The sequence below is a fragment of the Mesoplodon bidens genome (genome assembly GCF_964165515.1).
Source record: "Mesoplodon bidens genome assembly, chromosome: 3".
NCBI lineage: Eukaryota > Metazoa > Chordata > Mammalia > Artiodactyla > Ziphiidae > Mesoplodon > Mesoplodon bidens.
Window position 1 is genome coordinate 110,931,040 of NC_138178.1, and position 13,186 is coordinate 110,944,225.

At 37.2% G+C, this 13,186-nt stretch overlaps 1 protein-coding gene across 1 annotated transcript in view; it reads left to right on the plus strand.

Annotated features, from left to right (window-relative positions):
* Positions 1-13,186, plus strand: part of SCFD1 (sec1 family domain containing 1) — a 143,715-nt gene that overhangs the window by 2,423 nt on the left and 128,106 nt on the right. Inside the window, exons 2-3 of the mRNA XM_081227676.1 lie at positions 869-939; positions 10,272-10,360. Of these exons, the coding sequence (XP_081083802.1) occupies positions 869-939; positions 10,272-10,360 (160 nt within the window). The remainder of the gene's footprint in view (positions 1-868; positions 940-10,271; positions 10,361-13,186) is intronic.

Consider the following 13,186-nt stretch of genomic DNA (forward strand, 5'->3'; position numbering starts at 1 on the left):
AGGCCCGCATACCGCAAAAAGAAAAAAAAAAAAAAAAAAAAAAAATGAACCAAGTAGATTTTAGGGTTACCAATCATTTAAACATTTAATCAGATAACTACTACCCTCCCTTGAATATTTGGCCGTCTCAACTTCACATAAAAGTGTATCAAGATTTTTATTTCCCTTAGAAAATATTTCTGAGTCTTCTGTAACACATGAACAGATGAGCAGTAAAAACCACAAAATACTATAAGACATAGAGCGTAACTGCTATGATTATAGAATTGTATATTTTTTAAGCAGGAGTTATCAGTTACCTACCACATCTATAGGAAAGTCTCACAAGTGAATCTGATAGGATAAATTGGCCATAGAATGAACTCCAGGATAACTAAAAAATAGATCTGCTGTATTTAGGTTTTAAAACCTTTAAATATGAACCAATTAAATATATCATAGAGGATTTTTGTTTTTAGAAAAACTTATCTTAATCTATGCTTTCAGCCATACAGTAAATAGACAACAGCACCAGTTATCTGTCAAGGCCACTACAAGGTCGTGACTGACAATTTCTTTTTGCATCTATATAAAATGTAGTGTGGTATCATCGGGAGACATGGAAAAGGCTTCTTCCTGAACATCTTTCACATTTTAATCTGGGCAAAGATGCTTAAATTAGAAAATCTCCCAGACAATATCCCTTTAGTTGTTGATGAAACTGTCTTACAAAGCCTGACCCTACTTCTACATAAGCATTAATATTGATTAATCAGTTTTACTAGAGTGATTTGTGCATTTTGTTTTGAGGTAATAAGTAATAAGTGTGGTGGAAAAGTGAAATCCTAAAAACATTGGTAATATTTAATAAGACTGTTTTCATTTCCAGTGGCTTTGAAGCGTATGTTGAATTTTAATGTGCCTCATATTAAAAACAGCACTGGAGAACCAGTATGGAAGGTAAGAGACTTTATGTTAATGGAGATTATTTTCTTTCTCTCAGCCCTTATTGGTGGTGATTGGAGGGAATTTCTTGTTAATACTGAACAGTAGCACATTTTAGTTGTAATGCCTGAATATTTTACTTTTACTTAGTATGGCTTATTACTGTGAATCTTTTTTTTTAACTGAAGTATAGTTGATGTACAATATTGTATTCATTTCAGCTGTACAGCAAAGTGATTCAGTTATACATATAGAATTTTTTCAGATTATTTTCCATTATAGGTTATTACAATATATTGAATGTATTTCCCTACGTTATATAATAAGTGCCTTTTGTGTATCTATTTTACATAGAGTAGTTTGTATCTGTTAATCCGTACACCTGATTTATCCCTCCCCCCCTTCCCTTTCCCATTTGGTAACCATAATTTGTTTCCTATGTCTGTGAGTCTGTTTCTTTCTTTTTTGTGTGTGTGTGATACACGGGCCCCTCCCGTTGTGGAGCACAGGCTCCGGACACGCAGGCTCAGTTGCCATGGCTCACGGGCCCAGCTGCTCCGCAGCATGTGGGATCTTCCCGGACTGGGGCATGAACCCCTGTCCCCTGCATCGGCAGGCAGACTCTCAACCACTGCGCCACCAGGGAAGCCCTGTTTCTATTTTTTATATAGATTCATTTCTATTATTTTTTAGATTCCACATATAAGTGATATAATATTTGTCTTTCTCTCTCTGACTTACCTCACTTAGTGTGATATTCTCTAGGTCCATCCATCTTGCTGCAAATAGCAATATTTCATTCTTTTTTATAGCTGAGTAATATTCCACTGTATATATATATACCACATCCTCTTTTTTTTCCCCAGTATTGGGAAAAATTTTATTTTATTTTTGAATTTAATTTTATTTATTTGTTTTTTATACAGAAGGTTCTTATTAGTTCTCTATTTTATACATATTAGTGTATATATGTCAATCCCAATCTCCCAATTCATCCCGCCACCACGACCACCCCCCTCCCCACCCCGCTTTCCCCCCTTGGTGTCCATACGTTGGTTCTCTACATCTGTGTCTCTATTTCTGCCTTGCAAACCGGTTCATCAGTGCCATTTTTCTAAATTCCATATATATGCGTTAATATACGGTATTTGTTTTTCCCTTTCTGTCTTGCTTCACTCTCTATGACACTCTCTAGGTCCATCCACATCTCTACAAATGACCCAATTATGTTCCTTTTTATGGCTGAGTAATATTCCATTGTATATAGGTACCATATGTGCTTTATCCATTCGTCTGTCCATGGGCATTTAGGTTGCTTCCAAGACCTGGGTATTGTAAATAGTGCTGCAACGAACATTGGGATACATGACTCTTTTGAATTATGGTTTTCTCTGGGTATAAGCTCAGTAGTGGGATTGCTGGGTCATATGGTAATTCTGCTTTTAGTTTTTTAAGGCTGTCCTCCATAGGGGCTGTATCAGTTTACATTCCCACCAACAGTGCAAGAGGGTTCCCTTTTCTCCACACTCTCTCCGGCATTTGTTGTTTGTAGATTTTCTGATGATGCTCTTTCTAACCGGTGTGAGGTGATAATTCGTTGTAGTCTTGATTTGCATTTCTCTAATAATTAGTGATGTTGCATAGCTTTTCATGTGCCTGTGGCCATCTGTATGTCTTCTTTGGAGAATTGTCTATTTAGGTCTTCTGCCCATTTTTTGATTGGGTTATTTGTTTTTTATATTGAGCTGCATGAGCTGTATATAGTTTGGAGATTAATCCTTTGTCCATTGATTCGTTTGCAAATATTTTCTCCCATTCTGAGGGCTGTCTTTTTGTCTTATTTATAGTTTTCTTTGCTGTGCAAAGTTTCATTAGGTCCCATTTGTTTATTTTTGTTTTTATTTCCATTACTCTAGGAGGTGGGTCAAAAAGATCTTGCTGTGATTTATGTCAGAGAGTGTTCTTCGTATGTTTTCCTCTAAGAGTTTTATGGTGTCCAGTCTTACATTTAGGTCTTTAATCCATTTTGAGTTTATTTTTGTATATGGTGTTATGGAGTGTTCTAATTTCATTTTACATGTAGCTGTCCAGTTTTCCCAGCACCACTTATTGAAGAGACTGTCTTTTCTCCACTGTATATTCTTGCCTCCTTTATCACAGCTTAGTTGACCATAGGCATGTGGGTTTATTTCTGGGCTTTCTATCCTGTTCCATTGTTCTATATTTCTGTTTTTGTGCCAGTACCATACTGTCTTGGTGACTGTAGCTTTGTGGTGTAGTCTGAAGTCAGGGAGCCTGATTCCTCCAGCTCCATTTTTTTCCCTCAAGTCTGCATTGGCTATTCAGGGTCTTTTGTGTCTCTATACAAATTTTAACATTTTTTGTTCTAGTTCTGTAGAAAATGCCATTGGTAATTTGATAGGGATTGCATTGAATCTGTAGACTGCTTTGGGTAGTATAGTCATTTTCACAATGTTGATTCTTCCAATCCAAGAACATGGTATATCTGTCCATCTGTTTGTGTCATCTTTGATTTCTCTCATCAGTGTCTTATAGTTTTCTGAGTACAGGTTTTTTACCTCCTTAGGTAGGTTTATTCCTAGGTATTTTATTCTTTTTGTTGCAGTGGTGCATGGGATTGTTTCCTTAATTTCTCTTTCTGATCTTTTGTTGTTAGTGTATAGTAATGCAAGAGATTTCTGTGCAGTAATTTTGTATCCTGCAACTTTACCAGATTCATTCACTGGCTCTATTAGTTTTCTGGTGGCATCTTTAGGATTATCTATGTGTAGTATCATGTCATCTGCAAACAGTGACAGTTTTACTTTTTCTTTTCCAACTTGTATTCCTTTTATTTCTTTTTCTTCTCTGATTACCATGGCTAGGACTTCCAAAACTATGTTGAATAATGGTGGCAAGAGTGGACATCCTTGTCTATTTCCTGTTCTTAGAGGAAATGCTTTCAGTTTTTCATCATTGAGAATGATGTTTGCTGTGGGTTTGTCATATATGGCTTCTGTTATGTTGAAGTAGTTTCCCTCTGTTCCCCCTTTCTGGAGAGTTTTTATCAGAATGGGTGTTGATTTTTGTCAAAAGCTTTTTCTGCATCTATTGAGAAGACCACATGGTTTTTATTCTTCAATGTGTTAATATGGTGTATCACATTGATTGATTTGCATATGTTGAAGAATCCTTGCATCCCTGGGCTAAATCCCACTTGATCATGGTGTATGATCCTTTTAGTGTGTTGTTGGATTCTGTTTGCTAGTATTTTGTTGAGGATTTTTACGTCTATATTCATCAGTGATATTGGTCTGTAATTTTCTTTTTTTGTGGTATCTTTGTCTGGTTTTGATATCAGGGTGATGATGACCTCGTAGAATGAGTTTCATAATGTTCCTTCCTCTGCAGTTTTTTGGAAGAGTTTGAGAAGGATAGGTGTTAGCTCTTCTCTAAATGTTTGATAGAATTCACCTGTGAAGCCATCTGGTCCTGGACTTTTGTTTATTGGAAGATTTTTAATCACAGTTTCAATTTCATTACTTGTGATTGGTCTGTTCATATTTTCTGTTTCTTCCTGCTTCGGTCTTGGAAGGTTATACCTTTCTAAGAATTTGTCCATTTCTTTCAGGTTGTCCATTTTATTGGCATAGAGTTCCTTGTAGTAGTCTCTTACAATGCTTTGTATTTCTGCAGTGTCCGTTGTAATTTCTCCCTTTTCATTTCTAATTTTATTGATTTGAGGCCTCTCCCTCTTTTTCTTGATGAGTCTGGCTAAAGGTTTATCAATTTTGTTTATCTTCTCAAAGAACCAGCTTTTAGTTTTATTGATCTTTGCTATTGTTTTCTTTGTTTCTATTCCATTTATTTCTGCTTTGATCTTTATGATTTCTTTCCTTCTACTAACTTTGGGTTTTGTTTGTTTTTCTTTCTCTTGTTCGTTTAGGTGTAAGGTTAGATTGTTTATTTGAGATTTTTCTTGTTTCTTGAGGTAGGATTGTATTGCTATAAACTTCCCTCTTAGAACTGCTCTTGCTACATCCCATAGGTTTTGGATCGTCATGTTTTTGTTGTCATTTGTCTCTAGGTATTTATTGATTTCCTCTTTGATTTCTTCAGTGATATCTTGGTTATTTAGTAATGTATTGTTTAGCCACCATGTGTTTGTGATTTTTACGGGTTTTTTTTCCCCTGTAATTTATTTCTAATCTCATAGCATTGTGGTCAGAAAAGATGCTTGATATGATTTCAATTTTGTTAAATTTACCAAGGCTTGATTTGTGACCCAAGATGTGACCTATCCTGGAGAATGTTCAGTGTGCACTTGAGAAGAAAGTGTAGTCTGCTGTTTTCGGATGGAATGTCCTACAAATATCAATTAAGTCTATGTGGTCTATTGTGTTATTTAAAGCTTGTGTTTCCTTATTAATTTTCTGTTTGGATGATCTGTTCATTGGTGTAAGTGAGGTGTTAAAGTCCCCCAGTATTATTGTGTTACTGTTGATTTCCTCTTTTATAGCTGTTAGCATTTGCCTTATGTATTGCGGTGCTCCTATGTTGGGTGCATATGTATTTCTAATTGTTATTTCTTCTGGATCCCTTGATCATTATGTAGTATCCTTCCTTGTCTCCTGTAACATTCTCTTTTTTTTTTTTTTTTTGCGGTACGTGGGGCTCTCACTGTTGTGGCATCTCCCGTTGCGGAGCACAGGCTCCGGATGCACAGGCTCAGCTGCCATGGCTCATGGTCCCAGCCACTCCACGGCATGTGGGATCTTCCCAGACCAGGGCACGAACCCGTGTCCCCAGCCTTGGCAGGCAGACTCTCAACCACTGTGTCACCAGGGAAGCCCCAACATTCTCTGTTTTAAAATCTATTTTGTCTGATATGAGTATTGCTAATCTAGCTTTCTTTTGATCTCCATTTGCATGGAATATCATTTTCCATCCCCTCACTTTCAGTCTATATGTGTCCCTAGGTCTGAAGTGGGTCTCTTGTACATAGCATACATATGTGTCTTGTTTTTGTATCCATTCAGCAAACTCCAATTTGGTTGGAGTATTTAATCCATTCACATTTAAGGTAATTATTGATACATATGTTCCTATTACCATTTTCTTAATTGTTTTGGGTTGTTTTGTAGTTCCTTTTCTTCTCTTGTGTTTCCCACTCAGGGAAGTTCCTTTACCATTTGTTGTAGAGCTGGTTTTGTGGTGCTGAATTCTCGTAGCTTTTGCTTATCTGTAAAGCTTTTGATTTCTCCTTCGAATCTGAATGAGATCCTTGCTGGGTAGAGTAATCTTGGTTGTAGGTTCTTCCCTTTCATCACTTTAAATATGTCATGCCCCTTCCTTCTGGCTTGTAGAGTTTCAGCTGAGAAATCAGCTGTTAACCTTATGGGAGTTCCCTTGTACGTTATTTGTCATTTCTCCCTTGTTGCTTTCAATAATTTTTCTTTGCCTTTAATTTTTGCCAGTTTGATTACTATGTGTCTCAGCATGTTTCTCCTTGGGTTTATCCTGCCTGGGACTCTGCGCTTCCTGGACTTGGGTGGCTATTTCCTTTCCCATGTTAGGGAATTTTTTGACTATAATCTCTTCAAATATTTTCTGGGGTCCTTTCTCTCTCTCTTCTCCATCTGGGACCCCTATAATGTGAATGTTGTTGTGTTTAATGTTGTCCCAGAGGTCTCTTATGCTGTCTTCATTTCTTTTCATTCTTTTTCTTAATTTTGTTCTGCAGCTGTGAATTCCACCATTCTGTCTTTCAGGTCACTTATCCATTCTTCTGCCTCAGTTATTCTGCTATTGATTCCTTCTAGTGTATTTTTCATTTCAGTTATCATATTGTTCATCTCTGTTTGTTTGTTCTTTAATACTTCTAGGTCTTTGTTAAACATTTCTTGCATCTTCTTGATCTTTGCCTCCATTCTTTTTCCGAGGTCCTGGATCATCTTCACTATCATTATTCTGAATTCTTTTTCTGGCAGGTTGCCTATCTCCACTTCATTTATTGTTTTTCTGGGGTTTTATCTTGTTCCTTCATCTGGTACATAGGCTTCTGCCTTTTCATTTTGTCTGTCTTTCTGTGAATGTGGTTTTTGTTCCACAGGCTGCAGGATTGTAGTTCTTCTTGTTTCTCCTCATACCATATCCTCTTAAACCAGTCATCTGTTTATGGGCACTTGGATTGTTTCCACATCTTGGCTATTGTAAATAGTGCTGCTATGAACATTGGGGTACATATATCTTTTCAAATTAGAGTTTTCATCTTTTCCAGATATATACCCAGGAGTGGGAATCCTGGACCATATTGTAGCTCTATTTTTAGTTTTTTAAGGAACCTCTGTACTGTTTTCAATAGTGGCTGTACCAGTTTACATTACCACCAGCAGTGTATGAGGGTTCCCTTTCTTCCACACTCTATCCAGCATTTATTTGTCGACTTTATGATGATAGCCATTCTGACCAATGTGAGGTGATACCTCATTGTGGTTTTGATATGCATTTCTCTAATGATTAGTGGTGTTGAGCATCTTTTCATGTGCCTGTTTGCCATGTGTATGTCTTCTTTGGAGAGATGTCTATTTAGATCTTCTGCCCATTTTTTGATTGAGTTGTTGGGTTTTTTGATATTGAGTTGTATGAGCTGTTAGTGTATTTTGGATATTAACCCACTGTTGGTCGCATTATTTGCAAATATTTTCTCTCATAACATTTTTCACAGAACTAGAACAAATAATCCTAAAATTTATATGGAACCACAAAAGACCCAGAATTGCCAAAGCAATCCTGAGAAAAAAGAACAAAGCTGGAGGCATAACCCTCCCAGACTTCAGACAATACTACAAAGTTACAATAATCCAACAGCATGGTATTGGCACAAAAACAGACAAATAGATCAGTGGATCAGAATAGAGAGCCCAGAAAGAGACCCACACACCTACGGTCAATTAATCTATGACAAAGGAGGCAAGGACGTACAATGGAAAAAAGACAGTGTCTTCAACAAGTGATGGACAGGTACATGTAAATCAGTGAAATTATAACATTCCCCCATACCATATACAAAAATAAGTTCAAAATGGTTTAAAGACCTAAATGTAAGACATGACACCATAAAAGTCCTAGAAGAGAATATAGGCAAAACATTCTCTGACATAAATCATAGCAGTATTTTCTTATCAATCTCCCAAGGCAAAGGAAATAAAAGCAAAAATTTCCAAATGGGACCTAATCAAACTTAAAAGCTTTTGCACAGCTAAGGAAACCATCAAGAAAATGAAAAGACAACCTGCAGAATGGGAGAAAATGTGAATCCTTTTTGATAAATATTTTATGGAATGACACAGGCAGTGATAATAATATTCATCTAGAGAATCCAGCTGATTTCTTAGGTGGGGCCTCACTGATAGGTCTTTACTCCAGTTGAAGTTTTGTTCCTTAGCTTTACAAATCCAGAATTTTGATCTTGCAAGCTTTCTTAAGGTTACTCAGACTTAGGGATACTGGTCCATTTTAACCAACTAATGAGAGAGTTATCTGTAAACCAGAATGCCATTTCATTAACTTATGATATATAAAACTGTCAGTAAAAATGTTAATTGGACCAGAAAGCAATCTATAATCTTTTTCCTTTGAGAAATGCTGGAGAATCTTTTTAAATTCCTATTCTTTGAGCTCCTTCATTCTAAACTTCATGCTCACTGTTTCTTTTTCTTCAAAGAGATTATAATACAGTTGATTAGATCTAAACTTGTTAGATTATAGTCAGTTTATACTTATCTCTTTGTGAGAATCAAGAACAGATGAACTTGGTTACAGTTTGGGATGTTTTGAAAACTCTCATGAGTCCTGGTAAGTCCTTTGGGTTAACTCTAAAGGTGATTAAAGTCATCTGAAAAATGATTTATAATTTAAGCTTTAGCGTGTCCCCTCATTTTCCTCTTCCTTCCTGTTTATTTGTAGTCATCTTCTTATTGCCCTTTGCATAAGCTATACTTGTTTATTCTTTCTAGTGCCTATGTTCAGCATTTGAATTAAATAACTTGAGAATTTCTGGGGTGTAGATATGTGTCAGATTCTTTCCCTACCCATCACTTCTCTATCACAAGATTAATAATACAGATATATTGAGGTGTAAGGAAGGAAGATTTTTGAAGGATATAACATCCAGCCTTTTGTAACTGGAGCAGGAAGATTTTTAGCTTTTCTAAAGGAAATGCTGGCGTTCAAACAAACCATGTTTTTGTATGACAGCATGTTTCATCCTCTCATTAGCAATTTCTTACTCCATTAAGAATTATTGATGTAGTAGTGGAAAATGCCTATTAGTTGAAGTGTCTCTTTTATTTGCCTTAACTCTAAAACTAATTCTGAGTTAGAAGACCCAGTTGGAATACTTACTACTCATCAGAGGTGTCAGTTTTAACACTTTCAGAATGTGAGGAAATGCATGAGATACTTAAATTACTAAATTTTCTTTATAGTCTTGAAACTTGTTAAGCATTAGTTTTGAGAGTGACTAATTTTTACTTCTCTTTTTAGAAAGGATATATGTGAATGGGATAGGGAGTGTAAGTGAGTCTGCTGTATGTTCCAAGTCCTTTATTATAACCTGGGATAGGGGAGGGTAAGTGAGTCTGCTGTATGTTCCAAGTCCTTTTTTATAACCTAAGGTGAAGATTTTATAGTCTCTGGTATGTTTTTTAACTTAGAAAAAGTATTTTATAAGAAAAAATTTATATAATAATTTATTTTAGCCCAAGTAATAATGCTTTTAAGAATGGATTACTAGATGAATGGACATTTTGGTAAATAATTATGGAAAATATTAAATTGAGGTAAGTATAAGAATTCAGTATATTAAAATAAAATGTCCTTGAACATTATCTTTTTTATCTTTATTTTTTATTTTTTTTTTTGCTTTATAACAAATTTAATCAGTTATACATATACATATGTTCCCATATCCCCTCCCTTTTGCGTCTCCCTCCCACCTTCCCTATCCCACCCCTCCAGGCGGTCACAAAGCACCGAGCTGATCTCCCTGTGCTATGCGGCTGCTTCCCACTAGCTATCTACCTTACGTTTGGTAGTGTATATATGTCCATGCCGCTCTTTCACTTTGTCACAGCTTACCCTTCCCCCTCCCCATATCCTCAAGTCCATTCTCTAGTAGGTCTGTGTCTTTATTCCTGTCTTACCCCTATGTTCTTCATGACATTTTTTTTCTTAAATTCCATATATATGTGCCTTGAACATTATCTTAATATTGGGTTCTCTGTTGATTGTTCACTGATAATAATGTTTAAAAAAACGCATGACTTTTGTTTTGTTTCTGCTAGGTGCTCATTTATGACAGATTTGGTCAAGATATCATCTCTCCTCTGCTATCTGTGAAGGAGCTGAGAGACATGGGAATCACTCTGCATCTGTGAGTTTTAACGTGTTTCTAGTAATGGCATTTGTTTTCAAATACATTGTTTTGTTTTGTTTTAATAAATTTATTTGTATCTTATTTATTTTTGGCTGCATTGGGTCTTTGTTGCTGTGCACGGGCTTTCTCTAGTTCTGGCGAGGGGGGGCCAGAGTTCTGGCGAGTGCACGGGCTTCTCACTGCGTTGGCTTCTCATGTTGCAAAGCACAGGCTCTAGGCACGTGGCCTTCAGTAGTTGTGGTGCATGGGCTCTAGAGTGCAGGCTCAGTAGTTGTGACGCACGGGCTTAGTTGCTCTGAAGTTGCTCTGAGGCATGTGGGATCTTCCCGGACCAGGGCTCGAACCCATGTCCCCTGCATTGGCAGGTGGATTCTTAAGTATTATGCCACCAGGGAAGTCCCTCAAATATATTTTTTAAAATATCTTTAGCCGGGCTTCCCTGGTGGCGCAGTGGTTAAGAGTCCGCCTGCCGATGCAGGGGACGCGGGTTCGTGCCCCAGTCCGGAAAGATCCCACGTGCTGCGGAGCGGCTGGGCCCGTGAGCTATGGCCGCTGAGCCTGCGCGTCCGGAGCCTGTGCTCCGCCAATGGGAGAGGCCACAACAGTTAGAGGCACGCATACCACAAAAAAAAAAAAAAATCTTTAGCCACCCTGAAATCAAATTACTAAGGGACATTTATCAAGAAAATAGTATTAGGTTATAGTACTTGCATATAGAGAACATTTTTTCTGTTATCTTGTTTTATTCAACCCTTTTATTTCTGAAGTTAAAAATAATCCTCAGTCTGAGAATTTGAAATTTCATAATTTAAATTTTCTCTCTTGTGTCTTTTCCTACAGACTGGTTTACTCTCTTATGTAAAGGAAAAGAACTGGTTGTTTCAAGGTCTCTTTCAGCTCTGAAAATTTTTTATTTCTTTAATTCAAATACACTTTTTAAAAAGAGGAATATCTAGGGGGCTTCCCTGGTGGCGCAGTGGTTGAGAGTCCGCCTGCCGATGCAGGGGACACGGGTTCGTGCCCCGGTCTGGGAAGATCCCACGTGCCGCAGAGCGGCTGGGCCCGTGAGCCATGGCTGCTGAGCCTGCGCGTCCGGAGCCTGTGCTCTGCAAGGGGAGAGGCCACAACAGTGAGAGGCCCGCCTACCGCAAAAAAAAAAAAAAAAAAAAAAGAGGAATATCTAAATTAGTATATCATTAATATGAAAAATTTAAGTAACTAGGAAGTAATGACTTAATCACGATAGGGAGCTATCTATGTTGTCTTCTTAACTACAAAATTTATTTGATTATATTCCTTATGATATGTCTGATAAATAAAACAAATTACATTACTTTGTAGACTTGGCCTAATAGAACAATAGAACATTTAAAGAGGGGCTGTATACATGAATACCTACTGATACTTTTATGTACTGAAGGAGTCCAGTTTTACGGTGTTCTAACTTAGTTGCATTTTGTTCTTTTATGACGTTATAATCAGTTTTCATTCTGTGATATTTTAATATATTGAATTATAGTGTGCTCTTTTATTGGGAATGTGGTTTTAGATTTCCAGTGAGTAGCGTATCAGAATCTTGTTAAATTCTTAAATTCTTAAATTTTATATTGAATATTTGTTTTAAATTAATAGAATATTGCATTAATTGTAATATATACTTTTTACTTTTTAATTTAATATTTCTGAAATTAAGGTCTATCTTCTTAATAATGCCATGACATAGTTTAATTGGCAGCATTTTTTGCCTGTTTTAATAATATGTTTTTAAATTGATAGCACCTTAGGTTTGATGAAACGTGGTATTTGGCAGATTCTTCCTCTCGTTTTTTTTTTTTTTTTTTTTTTTTTTTCTTTTTTTTCTTTTTGCGGTATGCGGGCCTCTCACTGTTGTGGCCTCTCCCGTTGCGGAGCACAGGCTCCGGATGCGCAGGCCCAGCGGCCATGGCTCACGGGCCCAGCCGCTCCGCGGCATATGGGATCCTCCCAGACCGGGGCACGAACCCGTATCCCCTGCATCGGCAGGCGGACTCTCAACCATTGCGCCACCAGGGAGGCCCCTTCCTCTCGTTTTTATGTCAGACTTAATCTACACATTTGTTGGTGGTGACATGTTAATGCTTATGACCTAAACTGGAGTTAAGCTTGATGCCATCCTTGAAAATGATGGTTTTTTATAAGCATTGGTTACTATTGTTACCTTACTATTTTTTTATTTTACTAATAAAAAGACTAAAGTTTGTAGAGCTCGAGTGATTGTCCCATGACTGTACAGGTAATTAATAGCAGAGTAGTGGCCAGATTGCCTGACCACTGTTTCTGGGCTGTTTGTCTACTGAACCATAGTGGCTCAGAAACAGTGACTAATAAAAGTGAGGCCTCAGTACTTCCTTAAGGAGTGACAAGATATTCTGCCAGTTTGAGAGTTGTGCTTCTTGCTGCCCACCTGTTGCTATTGCCATCAGAGCATGAAAGGATTACACAGCTACTCTGGCAAATTCCTGTGCACCTTGCCTCTGACTATTCTTCCTTTTTTGCTGGAGAATACTTCATCAGTTACTTTATATTCTGCAAGCTGGTTTAGGCTGATTTGTAGGAAACAATAATTACAGGTTTCCAGAACATGAAATGGTGGTTGTAGCCCTTTAGGTAGTTGGACAGCCAGTGTAAGAAAACAACAAACAGTGGCTGCCAGCACTTTATAATCCTTCTGGTGTTAGCAGCAGCCAAACAGAGGGAAAAAAGTTATCAAATGCAGACTCACTGGTAGCATGTGCCTCTTTGACTCTCTCCTTTATAAGGCTGACTGAAATAATTGTATATATA